Consider the following 20412-nt stretch of genomic DNA (forward strand, 5'->3'; position numbering starts at 1 on the left):
CAACACTGGCGTTTTCAGGTGAAGTTATGCATGCAAGTGAAACAAAATAAATCAATTATTCATACAGCACAATCAGGCACTTTTAACCACACGAGTCTCCACATGCCGCCGTCATCGGCTTTGCTCTCCCCCCCCCTTGTAACTCTCGTGATGAAAACGGGCATCGGAGCCCCGGACTCACATATGGAAGCTCTGCTCTCCGGCGATGGCCCAGCCCACAGCACGGCATGAAGGGGACCAGGGCGGGGAGGAGCCGCTCACAGACTCCCTGTCGGGCAGCGGCATCCGCTCAGCCTCGCCCCGCGCCGGCTCGCTCGGCCCCCGCCGGGGGTTGCGAGGACGTCCGAGGGAGGGGAGGGGAGGGGGATGGGCGGAGGGGGGGGGGGCGGTGAAGAAGAGGCAGAAGAGCTCCTCTACGGAGGAGTGAGAGGAGGACTGACGTGTCCCCCCCAAACCTCCCCCCCTCCTCCTCCTCCTCTCCTCCCCGACTCAGAAACTCTCAGGATTCATGAAATCCAACGCACCCCCCCTCCTCCTCCTCCTCCTCCTCCTCCTCTTCTTCCTCCTCTTCGACACATCTCCAGACCGCTGTCCACGAGCCCGCGGCGAGGTGCGGGTCGGAGCCGAGTGCGTCCGTCCCCCCCCCCTTCACCCACCCTGTCCCTCCCCCACACTCCTCTGCAGTGCCGCTGCGCCGTAGCAGAGAGGTACAGTTGCAGGACCGGCACGCTGCTGGCTCAACTGCTGGCGGATTTAGACACGCTCATCGTCCCAAACAGACACGTGCACGCGCACATGCACGCTCGCAAGTTGAGGGAGGTGGAGCTCTGAGGGCCGTCCACTGACTGCGGTCCGGATGGAAAGGCGCCGCCTCCAAACTCTCTGCCTCCTTGCATCCGAGGTTGAGGCTGCTTTAAGAGTCTGACACACACACACACACACACACGTGTGTGTGTGTGCGTGTGTGTGTCTCTCTGTGCAGAGCAGCGCAGGAGATGCGCCCGTTTTCACGCGGGGGGCTGGTGTGATCGTTGTCCCCCCCCCCCCCCCACCCCCACCCAGGCGCACACACCTCCGCTCCGCCCTTCACCGCTGCACTCAGGCGATTGAGTCCGGGCCGACCTGCGGGCTGTTAACTGCTGCGTCAGCAGGAGGTGCACATAATCCTGCCTGTTGGCCTCAGCGTGGCGGGGTGGGGGGGCGCCAGGGGGGGGGGGCTGCCGAGGTGATTTTCACACACACAGCGCGATGGCGGGCGGGTTTTTGAATTGAAGAGCACACAGCGTGATGGACTGAATTTAAAAAGGTCTTGAAATGTCTAGAAAATGAATGTATGAGAACAATAAGATATGACAGAAGACACGTTTGATGGTATTACAGTAAACACATTATGGCTTTTAATGAAAACAAGCTCATTTTGGGGTCGTGTTCAACATGAAGATCGCTTCATCTGAAACTTTAATAACATGTGGCAGAATTTCGTAAAACATGTAATATTTCCACATGCATTTGTTTTATTCTGCAAGAGTGAAGTTGATAAAGACGACAATCTCTAATAAGCTACGTTATTATTATGCCAAGAGTGAACAATCACAGAGTATTCATATCTATTTTGTTTCACTACTCCAGATGTGGCAACAGCTGTAGAATGCCTCAAGTGACCTCAAAGCTCGTCGCTTTGGGAAAAGTTCATTAGTTGAAATTAGAAATCAAGTGCAAGAAGGAATATTTTGTCTTTTTGAGAAACACATTTGGACGCCGCAGGGTCGCTTCTGCCCGGCTCACCGGCGACAGTATCAGTAGAGTAACGACGAGTATCTCCAGCCTGACAGGAGCCTCCACCCTTCATCAGCATCGAAGCTCCTTCAGGTCACCGCCCATAATTCACCCGCGTCAGCGGTGATGGAGCGGAGAGAGTGCGAATGGAATCCTGTTCATCCATCCGGTTATTTGTCACAGACCCCCCCCCGCCCCCCCGCCCCGCCCCGCCCTTCGGAGAAGTCATCACTCTGCTCACGCAAAGAAATACTACTACTACTGACGGGAATACTGTGCACAAGCAGACCCATTCTGTATACTAAGTACTCCTTCACTCTCCAGGAGACGACCTCAACCTGCTGAGATCAGCTAATTAAATGCATCGATCTGTGCACCTTATAAAGACACTTGCGATGTGGTTGCTATTCTCATAATAAAATAAACTGTCAATAAACTGTGACGGCCTAAAAATGAACCAAGAAAACCACAGAATAATCAATAACAATATTCAGTTGCAGGCACATTTTTTGTAACCAAATAACAGCCTCAAAACAATCTCTTCTTGTGCCAATTTCATGGCACAGCTTTCAAATCACAAATACGATAACAAAATGACATAGCGGAGCGGTCAGCAGCTTGTTAACATTCCGCCTCCATCTTTAAAACCTAATAAATCTTCTTTGTTCACATTTTCTTTTTATCTCAAAGCATATCTCAAAGGGAAATGATTAATTTTTCCACTAGATGGCGGCCGGGTGCTTCTATGAAGTGTGATTGAGCAGCCGATTTAACCTCCATCCATCATGGATGCAGCTTCCAAGTCCATTTCCAACTGTGGCGACGCGCCGCTGAAAAGCGGCGGACGCGAGGACGATGTTGTATGTGGAGGCGACGCAGAGCCTGGCGCAACCGTTTACATGGACAGTGAGTGTGGGAGGTTGATTATGACATAATAGTCGGCGAGTTATGCCGATCAAAGTTCGGACCACCGCGTAAAAAGATCCCTTTTGTCACCGTTTCATTTTTCCAATGGCATCGTTCCCTGTGCTTCTTTCAAACGTATGCTTTTCTTTTCACTCTTTTTCGTTGCTTAAACACTCACATTGAGAGATGTCCTTTTGTGGAACAGACAGAATAAATGATGCGTTTTTATTTCCCCACTGGGGACGGACCTTTGTCGACTTCTTTCAAGCTGTTCTTCACTCGGGTTTCGCTCTGTTGTCGCTCTCTGCTTCTCACTCTCCACCGAGCACTTTGTAAAGTGTGTTTTAGAGAAGCGCTATTTAAAGGAACTTTATTATTATTCAGGGTCGTGGGGAGCTGGATGCTTTCCCAGGATGCATCAGGCACAAGGCAGAGTCTCTAAGCAGCGCCAGTCCTCAGATGAACTGTCACACTCGTTTACAACTATTAAACTATTTCCAGTTTAACACTGATTTAAAGCAGATGTCCTGCTACATGTTTACTCAAATTTAAGTATCAAACTTAGCAAGCGCATTTCCCAAAACGTCAGACGGTCCCTGTGAGTGGGCACGAGGGGGTCAAACAGGTGTCACCGTTCACTCGTCAGATGCTGAAACATCGTTTTTTTTTCTGCCTCTTCAGAAATGAGCTTAAAGTGGACGATCGGGACTGAAAAAGAAAAATCCAAGCAGCTAAAGCGACGATTTCAGAGCACGCCATGCTAATCCTGATGCTAAGGATTAGCATCTCTAGCCCCTGGCCAGGCGGGTTCGCTGACGGCCCCGTGGCGGCTCGGCCCTTCCTCCGTCTCAGGGCCCAGCTCCGGTTCAACACTTGACCTCGCTACTCCCACGGACCTCCACCCTCGCCGGGCCTCCCCCGCACTCTCCCGGGCATCAGCCCACGACCACAGCGAACGTCTCTCGTCCTTTCTCTCTCTCTCCCTCACCCTACTCTCTGTCTGCCATCGACAGAACGAGTAATTCCGCCTTTTAGGAGCCGACTGGCAAACCGGCACCGAGATCAGCGCACACACACACACACACGTTGGCGTCCTACTTTAGTTTGACGATCGAAATAATACGTCGTCCTTCTGTGAGAAGTGAAAGATGAGCGAGCGTGTGGGGGGAAACGGGGTCATATTTAAACCGCCGTTACGATGACGCAAGTGAAAAACAGTATTTACGCTCTTATCCAAACAGAGAAGGAGTTACGGGAAGCTCTGCTATTTCTGGGGCCCTCTGGCGGCAAACATCTGTAACGGGGTATTTATTTGTGTGCGCGGCGTGACCCTGAAACACTTTACCCCCCCCTGCCGTCCCCGCCGCCCCCCTTAATGGCCTCTCATTTGCGGCGGATGTGGTGTCACGTTGCAGACGGCGGCGCTCGCTCTCGGCCTAATTGAGTTTATCTGCCGTGACTCAAACTGAAAAGGGGGAACTCCTCGTTTTGGGGACGGGGCTGTGGGAATGGGCATGAGCTCCCACGGGCGGCGGCGGAAAAAAAGAACTTCTCCCCAAGCAGCTCCTGCCGAGCCGAGGACGAGCGGCTCACTCTCGGAAGTTCTCCGACGGCGCCTGAGACGAAGCAGACGGCCGGCTCTGACCTCCCCCGGGTTCCTCCTCCAAAAAAGGCAGAAACATTTAAGCAGGAGGACGACCAGGGGTGGGGGCCCCGTCTTTAACCCGTCCCTGTCCCGTCCCCCGCTCGCCGGGTCCGCTCAACAAATACCAGACGGCTCGAGCGTGCACATCGCGGCGTCTGCTTTGCAGCAGGCGGCGGGGACGAGAGGCCTCCACTTAACATGCCGTACCCGACGGTGTTTACAGAGAGCTCTCGCCGCGACGCGCATCTCGCGGCTGATGGATGATGATGATGATGATGATGATGATGACGGCCGAGGCCCGGGCTCTCGTGCCAGTTTGCATTGAGACCAACGCGCACGCACGCCGCATTCCTGGATGGAGCCGGGCCGCAGCCAGGAAACGTCATCGCCGTCCTGGGGGGGGGGTTGATCTGACCACCGGGAAAGTGGAGAGATGACGGGAAATGACGGGAGAGACGGATGGGAAAGAACGAGCGGCAAAGGTTCCCAGTGGGATTCTGCCGGGGACTCGTGGGTAACCCGGGGTGACCAGCGAGCTCGACGCGGCGGCGGGGGCGGCGTCCTTACCTGGCGAACGAGGCTGTTGGTGGTGGTGTCTGAGGAGGTGCTGCCGTCGGAGCCTTTGAACCGGCTTTTCCTTCGAGCTCCTCTGCCATGTGACTGAAGAGAGAAGGAAAGAAATCGTTAAGGAAGAGGTCCACCTCATTTCCGGCTTAAATTTATTGTTTTCACAAAACCTCCCGAATGCCGTTCCCCGAAAAAAGGGCTTCCCGCGGTTTCTTACCGATTGGCAACCACAGCATCACATTATTATTTATATTTATACATTATTTATTCAGAAGAAATGCCTTAAAATATCTAAAAGTCTAGATCTGCATCTGGAGCCTAATGACTTTATGGGTATTTTTAATATCTTTGCGAGAATTATTGGGGTTTTGCCGCCCAAATCAATCAGTAACTAATAATGATTCTGTCGATGTGAAAAACAAATGTTTCCCCTCTCGCTGCACACAAATAAGATCCTAAAATGGGCTTGAAGATAATGTGAGGCTGTCCTCTCGGTTAAGTACGTCTCTCTGTGTTTTATTTGAAGTGTGATATTAGGACAGGTATCATAGAGAAATGGTTACGTCGTGGGTGGTCTCTAATACGCAACCTGATACGATGAAGGTGTGGAAAGCGAAATAACTCACAACTCGGCTCGAGTGCTCACACAGCGCGTGTTGCTAGTGGCAACTGAGAAAAAGAAATTCATATGAAATCTGCTTTTTATTCCAGCCCGTTATTCGCGCTCATGAAAGAGACGTTCTGACGGTTTCTTAGGAACCCGAACAACAGTTTGAGCTTCAAAGAAAGTCTGTGGACACAGGATGAGAAGACTTAAGTTCAAAAATCATACTATACATGTAGGTTTAGTTACAAGTACATTTACTCAAGTATCATTCTTAAAAACCTTTGCTTTTATATTTCATGCAAAGGGGAAATAATGCACTTTACTGTTTTTAATCAAAAGTCACTTAGTTTTCATTTAAAATATCTGACCAGTTTTTGAAATATGATATAATGACAGAATTGAAACACTATATTTGTTCAAATTAGATTTCCTTGAAAGCTGTATTCTGTACTTAAGGGTTTAAACACATTTTTTGTAACTTTAAAAGTAGAGAAAATACCAAAGCTGCGATAGAAAATGTTGAACGTTCCCGTTGATTGAAGTAGATTGACCCATTCGATCCGCGTCTACAAAAGACATTACGTCATAAAAACTTCATTTAAACCCAGCAGCCCCCCCCCCCCCCCCCCCCGCGGGGACGAGCAACGCGGTCAGGTGAGCTGAGGTCGACCTGCTTTTAACGACTCCAGCAGACAAACTGTCTCCTCGTTCTTCTTCCTTTAATTCACTTTGACTCACGTGAAGCATCGGAAGCTCCGGCGGCTCCATGTGGCGCCGCTGCGCCGCCGCCGCCGCCGCCGCCGCGCTGCTTCTCCGACTGTTATTGACGACCATTGTCGCGCCGTTTGGATAAATATTCAGCAGGGCTCTCCGGTTTGGCCGCATGCAAAAAAACACCAGTCAACGGCATTTTGAAGTAAAACAAAAAATAAAAAATAAAAAGAAGAAGAAGAAGAAGAAGAAGAAGCCCGTAAAGTGAGTTTAAAGGAGACGAGGAAACGAGGCGCCGCCGGAGCCGAACTGTGCGCCGCCAAGCTTCAAAGTTTCCACCGGGCGGGTTTAAAGGAGGCGCCTGTGCGCGCGACACCACCGACAGAAGCAGGGGTGGTGTTTTTTCTTCTTCTTTCTTTTCTCCTCCTCCGGTTGAGATGATGCTGTGATGATGATGATGATGATGGTTTGAATGCACCGAGCCTCTTCATCAGTGTCCTCCTACTGCACCGAGCCGCCTCTCCGCCTTCCGTCGGCACAGGAAGAGCAGAGAAAAGACGCACGCTTTTTTTCACATTAGAGGCGCACAAAACAAAAAATGGAGGTTACTTTTCCCTCTACACATTTTGCATGCAGCTAAGTACAAGTACAACAAGTAGTTGGTGGAAAAATAGATAAATACGCATATGAAGTATCAATAAACATGAATCTATGGACTGCAAACAGGAGAGTAGTTGATTTATGGGATATATATATATATATTACAAACATAGACACTGTATATGTCATTTATTTGACAATGATGACGTCTATATGATTAAACAAACTGTCAAATGGGTCATTTATTAAAAAACATTGCCACTCAAAGGGAGATTTTGAGGCTCAAATAACGTCGCTATTATTAGATGCGACTGATTGCAGGCTTTGAATTTCAATGACTCTGAAATCAAGGCAGTTTTACTGGAAGCTGTTGACGTTTACAACAAGAATGCCGATCGTGACATTATGAAACGTCAACAATAGGAAGATATAATAAGACTGACTGCATTTAGCTGCATTGTTTCTGTCAGTGCTTGTACGGCAACATCAGGCTAGAATATACATTGATCTTCAGCATCAACATCATCATCGTCACCACCATTAACCAACAGCTGTAGATTTGTGGTACAAGTGGTACATTTACATTAACGTAATTGAGGCAGTGCTGGCCCCAGTGGAGCTGTCCGTACCTGTTCAGGTGAGCTCCCCACAAAGGTGAAGGAAAGGTTCCACGTCTCGGTTGTGATTCACATCCTTGTATAAAGTATTTGAGGTTTGATAATTGAAATGAATAAAACACAATACGTCTGCACAACTTCCTCAGACCACAGACAGCGCTGAAGTTTAGTTCTTTATTATTGCCCTCTAGTGGTTCCATGTGCTTTGACTTTCTGAAGGGCCACTGATTTCACTCATTAAAGTCAGATTGCTGCTCATTGTTGTCAGTCAGCTCGTGGAAACGGTTCAGTGACGTCTTCTGCTTTTCCAAGGTCTGAAAAATAAATAAATAAATAAATGAAGTGTTGTCTCGCTAAATCCTAAAACAGAAAGCTCGCTTTACAAACTGCGCAGTGTTTGAAAGATGTGGGTTTCAAATGAAAAGAAACTGTGGTGTTGCATTGTGGGAAATGTAGGATCCGGTGTTTTGGCACCAGGGATATCTGAGTCTCTGCTGCGGCAATGTAGTTTATATATCAGAAAAACATCTCTCTCTTGCAAGTCTCCCCAGTTTACAAAAGCACCCTGTTCAAATGATGCAGTGCTCCGCAGTTTTTAGCAAAATAATCAAGAAACTCACATTAAAAAATAGTCTACAACTAAAATCCCACATTATACGTTGAACCCGGGTGTTTTTGTGTGAGAACAATCACAGGCGCACAAAAAAAGGGCTTCCGCCAGATCTAATCCGAGGGAACTGGAATTTGTTTTTGGTCTGCCTCTTGGCAACGTCCCATCGTTTCTGTGTGTTCTTTTCCCCCGACGACCTGCTGAACTCTTCTTGTGACAGGTCTCTGATGAGCATGTGAGGATACTCAGCGTTCGCACCATCTTCCTTCCTCCATTCCGGCAATTGAAAAGATGCACACATGCCAAAATAATTCCTCTCTGGTGCAAAAAAAAAAGAAAAGAAAATGTACACACACACACACACACACACACGCACACTCACACATACATACCAACAGGCCAGAAGCTTTTCCTGCTAATGGGGTTGGTATTTCCAAAATAACAGCAAAATTGCTAGAATAAGAGAAAATGCAGCAGACTTCCTGCTATTGTTTGAAAAGCACTCGGGAAGCCACAATAAGTGGTGTCAGCTTTTTCTGACGCGATGGCCAAATTGTCTGTAAACACAATAATCGGCGTGCAATTCGTGCAATGAAACTAATCCCCAACATGAATAAGAAAAAAGGCTCAAAGGCTGTTTGTTTAAATTACACAGAAACGTGTTTGATGCTGACAGCACCGGGATTTAATCACAGCAAGCTGATTAAAAGCAGAAAAAAAAATCTTCTCTTGAACCCACTCATTCTTTCGACATCACAAATCCAATTTTATGTACAAATAAGTTGATTTGCTGCATTTCATTTCTCTCATTGTGCCGATGCGTTCGCCGCTCCTCTTCCTCCACCTCCTCCCGCAGGCCGCTGAAGAGCGTGTGCGCTGTGTGGGCTCCGGAGTATCTGTCTTGCACAGCGAGCGTTAGTCATCCAGGTTGGTGGATGAACACGTAGCTCAGGTGGGTGGAAGTGCCCTAATATTGGATCACAGAGAGGCCTCAAAAAACAAAGAACAATGCCTCTGAGATGAGAAGCTCAAAGAGAGCAGCGTTTCTCTAAACAGGAATTCAAAAATAAATGTATTTCAGGGCAGCTTATTCCTTAACAAGGAGTGCTTAGTCCATTCTTTGCTATCTAATATAACAGTTTCCCATTAAGCCAATCGTGTTTTGCATAATAATAGTCGTTTTTGTGTTTTTCTAATCATTTCTGTCACAATATCTTTTCCTGAAAAGGACTAAATCCACTGGTTCATATATTAATGACTAAATGGATTTCCTCAGCATGAATGGCTACTTTGAAAGACGTGTATTTATACAGAGGGTTGGATGTACGATTAAAGAAGGACTGAAAATATAAATGATCCTTTTAAGATGTGTCTTTTGTGGGTCTCCAAATGGTTCAGGGGCAATAATAAACTCCCACATGTCAGTTTTATCAGAATGCATTCATTTTACCAAATTACCCTTTTCTCCATTTGTCTTATTATTAGTCAAAGTTGTACAGTTCCTTCAGTAAACTTCTTGGCAGATAAACTTGGGAATGATGCAGAAATTGCGAGCCTGTAAAATGAAGCCAAATACCCAATTCAATATATAACCTGAGAAACGGCACAGAATCCTGGTCATGGACTCGATGTCTTTTTGACTACACTTTTCCTCATTAGTATATAGACACTGATATGAAATACATGCAAAACAAAACACGTGAATTTACAAAACTTTATATTTTGCTTGTGAGGAATGCTTGATTTGGTCTAATGCAGCATACATATTCAATAGAACAAAATTGTACTAGAATCGGCCAAATAAGGTCATTTTTAGAGTATTAAACAATTAACTGTCTAGATTCCTATCATACAAAAATAAATCATCAAGTATAAAAGAGAGAAAGGATTCATACAGCTAAAATACAATTACCATCCAGTGCTGAGACTACAACATCATGAACGACTCGCCTGTTTTTTACCCCACGACTCACGTAAGCAGCATTTACAATTTGAGTTTATGTTCAAAGAGTGCGAGAAGCAGGAGACAGGCCCAACCCATCAGCAGGCCGAGGTTCTGCAGGAGGAACATGAGGCACGGCCTGTCGCTCTGCACTCGAGTCATCTCAGGAAGCTGAAAGAAAGACAGCGGAACTAAAATAAAAACGGTTTGGACAGTGATTGAATCGAAAAGAGGGTTATTTCTTTCTTTTTTTTAAACTGTCATTGTTTTAAATTATCTGTATTGTTAAGAAATCCTATAAAAGTGTTTTCATTCATCACTGGAGAAGTGTTTTTGTTGAGGACCGATATCAGCTGCACATTATGCGATGCTTAGTGGCAGTAAGTGGACGTTTCATTTTTGAGCAATACGGTACATGTGGGTCTGAACAAGAGGTCAAAGGTCAGAGGTATTACAAGCTAATTAACCTTAAGGACTGTATCTGGTTTGTTGGTATCAGAGGTATAAAGTATAACAGGATCATTTAATTTCTAGACAATAGCAGAAATGTCTAGTAAAACAAGCCTATATCTTTAAACAAGGCTCCTTTACCATTTCCACCAGTGACAAGTAGAGGAAAATCCCAGCAGTGACGGCGAAGATCCACCGCTGCACCTCCATGTCTGCGGAAACAAAGAGGCCGATGTAGAGCCCCATGAAGGCCGTCAGCGCGCTGAGGAGGTTCATCAGCACGGCCGTCTTCACCGAGAGTCCCGAGCTCAACAACACGGCAAAGTCCCCTTTGAGACGGAAAGCAGAACATCAAGAGGATGCAAAAAGTCGAGCTCGGGGTGTTTCCCCCCCAAAAAAAACAGCAACGACGAAAGCGCTCCCGAAGCCGCGGCCCGCTCACCCATCTCGTGCGGGATCTCGTGGCAGAGGATGGCCACGGTGGTCGCCATGCCGGTCTCGGGCGAAGAGGAGAAGGCCGCCCCGACGACCAGGCCGTCGGCAAAGTTGTGGAGGCTGTCGCCCACGGTTACCATCACAGCCAGCAGAGGAACCCCTCGTCCTGGGCACACAAAAGTGGAGTCTGTGTGGCTGAAGCTCGTCCTCATAACCGCGACGAATGCTGCGTCGCGCCAGGCGACCGGGTTACATTGTGCATCGCATTCATCTGTGTTGTGCGGCTCGTGTTTGAGGGACATTACTCTGTGGTGGAGGGCTCCTTCTGTCAACGTGTTCAGGTGACGCCTCTGCACTCTCCAAGTCGTCCACTGGTCCCTGCAGGGTGAAGATAATTCTTTGTTTCGACCTTTGATTCCAATTTGAGAAATTTGGACGAGTGCACAAGTTGCATGAAGGGGAACCAGATGAGACAAATTCAACCGTACAGGATATTTTTATGTAACAAAGATGGTTTTAAAAAAAGGTCCATTTCCACGTGAGTGACCCGTCTTTGTGTCCGAAATGTTCTAGTTTTCAACCGTGTACACAACACGGGGACGGAGTCCTGAATGATTCAATACTTCTCATTCTCCTACATCCTACATGCCCGTGTTGCTTCACTCCCTCCCACACCGCTCCTCAGCGCTTGTTACATAAGAGCAGCAAACAGGAAAATCGATTTAAGTGAATTCCCAGTCGGGGCTTTGAATTCGAACACGGATTCCATGGATTCTTTTGATCCTGTGTGTGTTTTACGATAGATTGTGCCATTGATTTATCCCGTTTGTGTGTGCAGACTAAAAATGGTGCTGTTCTCCTATATCGACAGTGTCCTGTCAGCTAATCTCCACTGTTTATAACAAGTGAATTAATGCTTCCTTCGTGCTTGGCTGGAGGAGTAGTGTGGGAGTGAATGAAAAATATTGACTTAATAACTCCACAGTGTGCGAATAAGAGAAAATGCAGCAGACTTCCTGCTATTGTTTGAAAAGCACTCGGGAAGCCACAATAAGTGGTGTCAGCTTTTTCTGACGCGATGGCCAAATTGTCTGTAAACACTGCACTCTCCAAGTCGTCCACTGGTCCCTGCAGGGTGAAGATAATTCTTTGTTTCGACCTTTGATTCCAATTTGAGAAATTTGGACGAGTGCACAAGTTGCATGAAGGGGAACCAGATGAGACAAATTCAACCGTACAGGATATTTTTATGTAACAAAGATGGTTTTAAAAAAAGGTCCATTTCCACGTGAGTGACCCGTCTTTGTGTCCGAAATGTTCTAGTTTTCAACCGTGTACACAACACGGGGACGGAGTCCTGAATGATTCAATACTTCTCATTCTCCTACATCCTACATGCCCGTGTTGCTTCACTCCCTCCCACACCGCTCCTCAGCGCTTGTTACATAAGAGCAGCAAACAGGAAAATCGATTTAAGTGAATTCCCAGTCGGGGCTTTGAATTCGAACACGGATTCCATGGATTCTTTTGATCCTGTGTGTGTTTTACGATAGATTGTGCCATTGATTTATCCCGTTTGTGTGTGCAGACTAAAAATGGTGCTGTTCTCCTATATCGACAGTGTCCTGTCAGCTAATCTCCACTGTTTATAACAAGTGAATTAATGCTTCCTTCGTGCTTGGCTGGAGGAGTAGTGTGGGAGTGAATGAAAAATATTGACTTAATAACTCCACAGTGTGCCATGAAATCAAAAAGATATTTTGTATCAACGTAGCTGCTGCCACAGCTGCCTAGTTGATGCCAGTTTATAATTAAAATGAATTTGTCTTCCCTTATTATTTTGATGTCATATTATATATACATATATACCCACATACAGTAAGCACCAGGGCTCAAAAAAATATCTCGCTCTCAGTAACAGCAGACAGTAAACTAAGAAGAAAGAAGAGAAAAGACCAGCTATCCGTCCAGCTTGTGACACAGCACATGCTTGATCACCCACAACTGCAAGTTGGACATGAGGGGAACAATCGTAACACCTTACAAGCACTTGGTATGTTTTTTTGGGACGGTTTTAACATCTCGCTGTTTAACTTGCAGTAACGGCCTTGTCATGTTCCCCCGTATCTCCTCTAACAAGTACATAACAGGGGTGATGACGGAAATCAGGCCTTTCTGCCAAGAACAATGTTTCTGTATGAGACTCACCAGCTGTATGGTGGAGATGGACTTGCCCCTCTGTGACTGGCCGTTGCAGTTGAGCTCCAAGGGAAGGTCACTGTGACCCTGCAGACAAGAGAAAGTCACGAGCAGCTCAACAATCTTTGCATTGCACAAACCCCTTCTACGTCTGGCTAAACGAAATCAGCCAAAGAATCATTGAATCGTTGAAGAGCTGCAAAAACCAAAACGCTCACGTGGCCACGAGAAGACGAGAAAAGGGAAAAGATTCTCTCAATGAGGAAGAAGCCGTAGATCCCCGCGACCACGGCCAGAATCCTCCACAGATACTCTTTCTCTTCCGTGGAGTGTTCCTCATCGTGACCGTGAGTGTCACGGTGGAGGCCGAGGACCTCCATAGGAGACAGAGGGCAAGACAATCAGACATTTCCCCCACAGTCGACCCCCGAGTCCCTTTGTGCATGCGTGGTGACGCACTGGCTCTGTGTTCTATACCTGCGGTAGAAGGTGCAGGAGTGCATCTCCCGAGAGGGTTCCCACCGCCAAGCCCACAAACAGCTGCAGGATGAGCGTGAAGGTTTCCTGGCAGGAGTTGAAGAAGATCAGGCAGATGCCGAGCATGGAGCCCACCGTGATGAGCAGGACGGCCGCCGTGCTGTAGCCGTACCCTGCGGGGAGCAGGGACGCGTGTTTTTCCATATCAAGGTGATCATATCACAACATTAAATGAAAGAAAACACCAGTCTGAACACCAGGACCATTAACACGTAATCACAGCTTTTTATTGGGGAGGATCCTTTGCTTATTATTAAGTTTCATTATTGTATCATTTTTTTGTCTTTTGTAATAGTAAACCATTACGATTACTGAGTCACAAAACGCGTTATTATCTCCGCCAGTCGACTCGAGGTGCCAGGTTGCGGCTGCTCGCTGAGGGACCTCCAGCTGCGGTGACTCCCACTTCATCGCAACACATCCTGACGCCTGCTTTTCGTGCTGCCGATGGCTGATTCCTCAATCACTACTCTTAACCTGTCGGGCCAGCCAGGGATAACACAGCTCAGTGCGTCTGTGGTTCAAACGTCTTACTCTCAAGCGCGGTGGGCGGAGATTCTCTTCTGTTCCGCTCCGCAGACTCGCAGGCATTGCCTAGCAACTGCTGAATGATGGCAGGGCACATTTGCCTGAAGTGCTCCTTGGAAATTGGTGATTGAGGATTCAGGACGAAAATATCCAACATCTGATCGGCTGAATAACACACCTGATTAGATTGAAAGGCAGAGAGAAATTGGTGGATGAGTGTCAGGATTATTGAGTTACGCCAACATTGCTAGAAAACCCGTCATTTGCCTCAGCCTCACCTGGGCCCAGTCCCTGGTTATTCCACCAGTTTCACGGTTGCAGGCAGCCGGCGGGGGCCCGCCCCCTCTCTGGGAACTCCGCCTCTTCCTGTTGTGAGAGTGTGACGCTGCTTCCTGTCCCACTCCCAGCTGATGAAGCAACTCCTCCAAGTCTGAGCAAAGACATCACAGCATTGTGATACTGTGCAGCAGGCAAGATTCTAATAATGTCTTTATGGGATTTAAAAAAAAAAAAGCAAATGTCAGCCTAAATGTGCAAAGCGGGCCAACTGTGCTCTTGAACTCACCTTTTACCTGCAGGTCCCTTGTGCAACTCAGGGACTGGAAGATGTAGTCGGTAAAGAAAGCAGGAGACGGGAGGCTGCTCCGTCTGAAGCAGTGTCCCTGCAGGACGTGGCTGATGATGGCGGCCGCCAGTTTGGGCACAGAGGAAACACCAGCACCTGCACTTTCATGGACGTTGGCATCCTCGAGGAGGTGAGCGGCATCGACACACTGCGGAATCAAATGTTAGCTCATCATGACCCAAGGGTGCGCTCGGGCGAGACGGGGCGGGTTTCCTCCGATAGAAATTCCTTACTTGCAAATCAGCCGAGGCATTTTGATTGGAGGGCTCGTAGTGCTCATTAATGAGCTGCAGAATACTTTCTGCTTCTCTGGATGATAAGAAGAGGTTGTTCTCAGCAGGGTGCAGATTGGTGAGGGCCAAAAGGTAGAACTGATAGTTCTCAAAGGACAAGGAGGAGGAGGATTTGGCAGCGTTTGACACACAAAGGTCTTGCAGATTAATTATGTAGTACAGCAGAACGGTGGAGATCCTGTGGTAGTCCTCCTCGGTGATGTAAGCTGTCCCATCATCCTCTAGGACAGAGAGAGCTACTTCTGAGGTCAGGCACTGTGGCAAGTACAGGAAGAAAGAATAATTGATAATTGTTTTCAAGTGTTGAAAGTTGCAGAAGGTCATGTGACTGGATTTGACACTTGAGTGAGCTCAGAAAAAGAAGAATTTTCTTCTGCATAAACTGCACTCCAGATGAATGCTGGCTTTGTGCTGCTGTTTGCGGCCTATGAGACCCACACAAAGAATGTCTCTTTCTTAATTACAAAATCTCCCTTTCAAGGCTAAACAGGCTCATAACCGTTAGTCAACCCGCCTGCTCAAACATGTGGAGTGTTTATTACGTCAAACTGAAGGATGTCTAAAGCCACTCAGCATGAATGACCCCCCCCCCACAGAGGTCAAGGACTTAAGCCTCCACATTCACTCACATTCCAGCCATAACAAGCGTGTTTCTCGAAAGCAGCAGGCAGACGTGGGATGAACACGTAAGAACCACTTAGCACACGGATGTGAAAGTCGTTGCACGGCAACAACAAGGCGGACTCACCTCGCCACAGACGTCCTGAGAGGCGCCGGTCCGCTCCGCACAGTGCACCGCCCGCAGCAGCTCGCCGATCAGGACACCCGTGTGGTTCTTTTGGAGCCGTGGCTTTTCGCCGGTGCCCGGGGGGAGATCCAAAGCCCGGAGAGCCTCCTGCAGGTACTCCGGCTCCCGCCCCCTCACCTCCAGCTGACAGAGAAGCAGCAGCAACGCGGGAGCGCTGCCCCTGAAGTGCATGTTGCCACCAGGGCTGTCCGACTCCCTCGAGCTCCCGGGGAGTCGCTCAGAGGCCCCCGAGGCAACGAGGAGACGAGGGACGCGGACAAGAAGCTTGAGGGAGAAATTTGAGTCGAGGCGAACGGGAGGAGGGAGGCTGAAAGCGCGAGAGAGGCGTTGAGGACTTAGAGGCCCGTCCGATCTGGTGGAGGACAGGAGGCGCTCGATGGGCTCCTTTCAGCCGAACCAGCCCGCCACAGTGCCAATCGGTCAGCCAAAGCCCGGGCCCCTCAGTCCACAACAAAGGGATTAGTGCGAGTGAGAGAGCTCAGGGGGCAGAGAGAAAGAGGGCACGGAGGGGGAGACGGGGGGAGAAACGATTTATATTGAGGAAAACTCGGGAGGAGGGTTATTAGTAAAAAGCTCTTATTAACCTGGAGATCCACATCTGAACACAAAGTTCCCGCCTCCCACCTCCATGAAAACTCATGTTCAGACGAATATTTCTTTTATTTAATTCAGATTCTAAATGGGGTTTTATTGGCGCGAGTCATTTGCGGAGCATCAGAATGCGGCTCGTCCAAACATTTGAACCAAACACAAAACAGTAAGACGAACATTAGCACAAAGTATTTCTTTTATTATTCTCCATGCTCTCTGAGTCATCTGAGATCAAACACGGCGAGCAAAACATGCAGAGCTTCCTCGCTAAACACCTCCCAACATCCTCCCACGCCGCCCGCCCTGCAGGTCACACCGACCGAGCAGCGATGGGACTAAAGCTGCAGTTACACCTGAGGTAGACGAGAAAAACGCTCACCAGATGAACCGTTCTCCCCCCCCCGCCCCTCCAGCCCCCCGGCTCCTCTCCGCCGCCGTAATGGTTGCTTTTCCTCAGGAGACCCAGAGCCGGTTCGGGAAGAACTCTTGGGCATCGGTGGTGCAAATAAAACCCTCGTTGGAGAAGTGGAGTTGAGTAATGTCCTGAGGATTAGCTGCGACTGCCTCAGAGAGCTGCAGTTTCCATGGAGAACGCTGGCTCGTTTCAACATGGGGGCGGGGGGGTTGAATTCATTTTGAAATTAGGTGTTACATTTTGACGACATTTAATAATCGGATCAAATGTCTCCTTTTTAGCAGTGATCATGCTGGTGTTGTAAGTACCTTTAACCAGCAATAAGACACAAGAAGGGAAACATGCATTTTTCATCAGTTTGCAATCAAATGTGTATGACACTGTAGAAAAGGTGATTATTGACCTTGTGTGTGAAAAAAGCTACACTGATACATGGATCCTGTCACATTGGTGGGTGTTTCACCAAACAACAACGATTCCCGAAAATTGATTTAAATGCATTTGAGAATCTACAACAGGGAATCTACAATAGGGCTTGGCAATATAAAACGTCACCGTGATTTGCTTTGAAATAGTAACTTGATTTATGTCCATTTCACATTTTAATCGTCATTAAAACAGCTCTGTTTTTGTCTCAACATCAATCTTATTGCAGATCTCTGCAAATTGTGGTTGAAATTTGTTCGCTGGTTTAAAGTCAAGAAAAAAGTGCTAAAAGGACAAAGTGTCACGGTGTGGTTCACTTCCTGTCTTATTTTGTAGTTTTCTGCCACTCGTGTCCCCGGGTAACTTCACTTCCTGCCTTGTCTCGTCATCCCCTGTGTTCCTCTAATAGTTTCCACCTGTGTCCAATCACCTGCACCTCCCTTGTGTATTTAAGCAGTGTGTCTCCTGTGTCACTTGTCGCGTCATTGTCTTTCGTCTTGGATCGCCGTAGTCTCTTGCCTGTGTGCGTTTGCCCCGGTTCCTGTGTTTTTTGACTCTTGTGACTATTAAAGTCTTTTGTTTTCCTGCAAGTCTGCATTTGAGTCCTGCCTTCCACCCGCACCCCTGACAGACCCTGACAGAATGACGCGACCAAAGAAGGGCTCAGCAGACCCGCTGCCAGACTACGGTCCGGACTACCTGGATGTAAGGAGTCCCTTCTGGCAGCGGAAAACAAACTGTGTTTTTGGTCCCAGGAGCTATCAGCTCGCCTGCCTCGAGCTCCGGGACCTCCTTAACCCTAGGAGGAGCAAGCGGAAGAAGCGATCTCCCGTTCCCGCTGGGCCGCCGCAGCGATCTCCCGTTCCCGCTGGGCCGCCGCAGCGATCTCCCGTTCCCGCTGGGCCGCCGCAGCGATCTCCCGTTCCCGCTGGGCCGCCGCAGCGTTCTCCCGTTCCCGCTGGGCCGCCGCAGCGTTCTCCCGTTCCCGCTGGGCCGGCCCGACTCTCAGCCATGCCCCCGACCCCCGAGCCAGCGCCACGATCCATGCCCCCGGTACCAGCACCACGTTCCATGCCCCCGACCCGACCAGTTCCGGCGCCACGTTCCATGCCCCCGACCCGACCAGTTCCGGCGCCACGTTCCATGCCCCCGACCCGACCAGTTCCGGCGCCACGTTCCATGCCCCCGACCCGACCAGTTCCGGCCCCACGCTCCATGCCCCCGACCCGACCAGTTCCGGCCCCACGCTCCATGCCCCCGACCCGACCAGTTCCGGCCCCACGCTCCATGCCCCCGACCCGACCAGTACCGGCCCCACGCTCCATGCCCCCGACCCGGCCAGTACCGGCCCCACGCTCCATGCCCCCGACCCGGCCAGTACCGGCCCCACGCTCCATGCCCCCGACTCGGCCAGTCCCCGCTCCGAGACTCAGGCTCCCTCCCTCCCATCCCATGGTCCTCTCCCACCCTCCCGTTGGTGATTTGAGGGCCGTCTGGGATCCGGCCCTTCAGGGGGGGGCTACGGGGTGGGTTATGGGGGGGGCTGAGCCGCCGCCGACTGCGGAGGTGTTCCGTGTCCCCGAGCCGGAGCAGACTGCGGAGGTGTTCCGTGTCCCCGAGCCGGAGCAGACTGCGGAGGTGTTCCGTGTCCCCGAGCCGGAGCAGACTGCGGAGGTGTTCCGTGTCCCCGAGCCGGAGCAGACTGCGGAGGTGTTCCGTGTCCCCGAGCCGGAGCAGACTGCGGAGGTGTTCAGTGTCCCCGAGCCGGAGCAGACTGCGGAGGTGTTCCGTGTCCCCGAGCCGGAGCAGACTGCGGAGGTGTTCCGTGTCCCCGAGCCGGAGCAGACTGCGGAGGTGTTCCGTGTCCCCGAGCCGGAGCAGACTGCGGAGGTGTTCCGTGTCCCCGAGCCGGAGCAGACTGCGGAGGTGTTCCGTGTCCCCGAGCCGGAGCAGACTGCGGAGGTGTTCCGTGTCCCCGAGCCGGAGCAGACTGCGGAGGTGTTCCGTGTCCCCGAGCCGGAGCAGACTGCGGAGGTGTTCCGTGAGCCGGAGCCGACTGCGGAGGTGTTCCGTGTCCCCGAGCCGGAGCCGACTGCGGAGGTGTTCCGTGTCCCCGAGCCGGAGCCGACTGCGGAGGTGTTCCGTGTCCCCGAGCCGGAGCCGACTGCGGAGGTGTTCCGTGTCCCCGAGCCGGAGCCGCCGACTACCCAGGTGGTTTCCCGTGTCCCAGAGCCGGCGCCGCCGACTACCCCGGAGGTTTCCCGTGTCCCCGAGCCGGCGCCGCCGACTACCCCGGAGGTTTCCCGTGTCCCCGAGCCGGCGCCGCCGACTACCCCGGAGGTTTCCCGTGTCCCCGAGCCGGCGCCGCCGACTACCCCGGAGGTTTCCCGTGTCCCCGAGCCGGCGCCGCCGACTACCCCGGAGGTTTCCCGTGTCCCCGAGCCGGCGCCGCCGACTACCCCGGAGGTTTCCCGTGTCCCCGAGCCGGCGCCGCCGACTACCCCGGAGGTTTCCCGTTTCTCAGAGCCTGCCATTCCTGAGACGTTCCGTGCCCTGTGGTCACCGCTCCGGAGCCGGCGAAAGGACCGCTCGTCGGGCCGCCCGCCAGAGGCTCCCCGCTCGTCGGGCCGCCCGCCAGAGGCTCCCCGCTCGTCGGGCCGCCCGCCAGAGTTTCCCGGGTGGTCCGACCAACGTCTCGGGTTTCCCTCCCCCCCTCCCCTTGTTTCGCTCTAGTGTGAGCCGCCTGGAAGTCGGCCCTTGAGGGGGGGGTACTGTCACGGTGTGGTTCACTTCCTGTCTTATTTTGTAGTTTTCTGCCACTCGTGTCCCCGGGTAACTTCACTTCCTGCCTTGTCTCGTCATCCCCTGTGTTCCTCTAATAGTTTCCACCTGTGTCCAATCACCTGCACCTCCCTTGTGTATTTAAGCAGTGTGTCTCCTGTGTCACTTGTCGCGTCATTGTCTTTCGTCTTGGATCGCCGTAGTCTCTTGCCTGTGTGCGTTTGCCCCGGTTCCTGTGTTTTTTGACTCTTGTGACTATTAAAGTCTTTTGTTTTCCTGCAAGTCTGCATTTGAGTCCTGCCTTCCACCCGCACCCCTGACAGACCCTGACACAAAGATTCTG

At 50.3% G+C, this 20412-nt stretch overlaps 2 protein-coding genes across 5 annotated transcripts in view; both read right to left on the reverse strand.

Moving 5' to 3' along the window:
• Positions 1–6842, reverse strand: part of cacnb2a (calcium channel, voltage-dependent, beta 2a) — a 37064-nt gene extending 30222 nt beyond the window's left edge. For 2 of the 3 annotated variants that reach the window (XM_078095956.1, XM_078095955.1), the window contains exons 1-2: positions 6240–6842; positions 4895–4987 (exon numbers count right to left, since the gene is read on the reverse strand). In XM_078095956.1, the coding sequence (XP_077952082.1) occupies positions 4895–4987; positions 6240–6386 (240 nt within the window). In that variant the 5' untranslated portion in view covers positions 6387–6842. Of the gene's footprint in view, positions 1–181; positions 338–4894; positions 4988–6239 lie in introns of those variants that run through there. The other variant, XM_078095958.1, reaches the window with a different exon arrangement.
• Positions 6843–8676: 1834 nt separating this feature from the next.
• On the reverse strand, positions 8677–17870 carry LOC120811598 (zinc transporter ZIP12). 2 transcript variants are annotated; one of them, XM_078095970.1, is made up of 13 exons: positions 15797–17870; positions 15209–15303; positions 14989–15064; positions 14696–14903; positions 14409–14560; positions 14137–14308; positions 13543–13715; positions 13284–13439; positions 13075–13152; positions 11172–11244; positions 10874–11032; positions 10573–10760; positions 8677–10152 (listed from the first exon to the last, which is right to left on the reverse strand). In XM_078095970.1, exons 1-13 carry the CDS (start codon positions 16025–16027, stop codon positions 10024–10026), a joined length of 1890 nt encoding a protein of 629 aa, XP_077952096.1. In that variant the 5' UTR covers positions 16028–17870; the 3' UTR covers positions 8677–10023. The 2 variants fall into 2 exon arrangements, with proteins under 2 accessions (XP_077952096.1, XP_077952095.1); XM_078095969.1 differs by having other exon boundaries at positions 14989–15303.
• Between the last annotated feature and the right edge of the window lie 2542 nt (positions 17871–20412).

This window comes from Gasterosteus aculeatus, chromosome 21 (assembly GCF_964276395.1).
Source record: "Gasterosteus aculeatus chromosome 21, fGasAcu3.hap1.1, whole genome shotgun sequence".
Classification (NCBI taxonomy): domain Eukaryota; kingdom Metazoa; phylum Chordata; class Actinopteri; order Perciformes; family Gasterosteidae; genus Gasterosteus; species Gasterosteus aculeatus.

What these genes read in the sequence shown, in the direction of transcription:
- LOC120811598 (XM_078095969.1), bottom strand. Translation starts at nt 16,027, where the DNA reads ATGCACTTCAGGGGCAGCGCTCCCGCGTTGCTGCTGCTTCTCTGTCAG. An exon ending in TAACCAGGGACTGGGCCCAG is followed by an intron (nt 14,309 to 14,408) that starts GTGAGGCTGAGG and finishes CAATCTAATCAG; the next exon opens with GTGTGTTATTCAGCCGATCA. An exon ending in CGAGATCCCGCACGAGATGG is followed by an intron (nt 10,761 to 10,873) that starts GTGAGCGGGCCG and finishes TCCGTCTCAAAG; the next exon opens with GGGACTTTGCCGTGTTGTTG.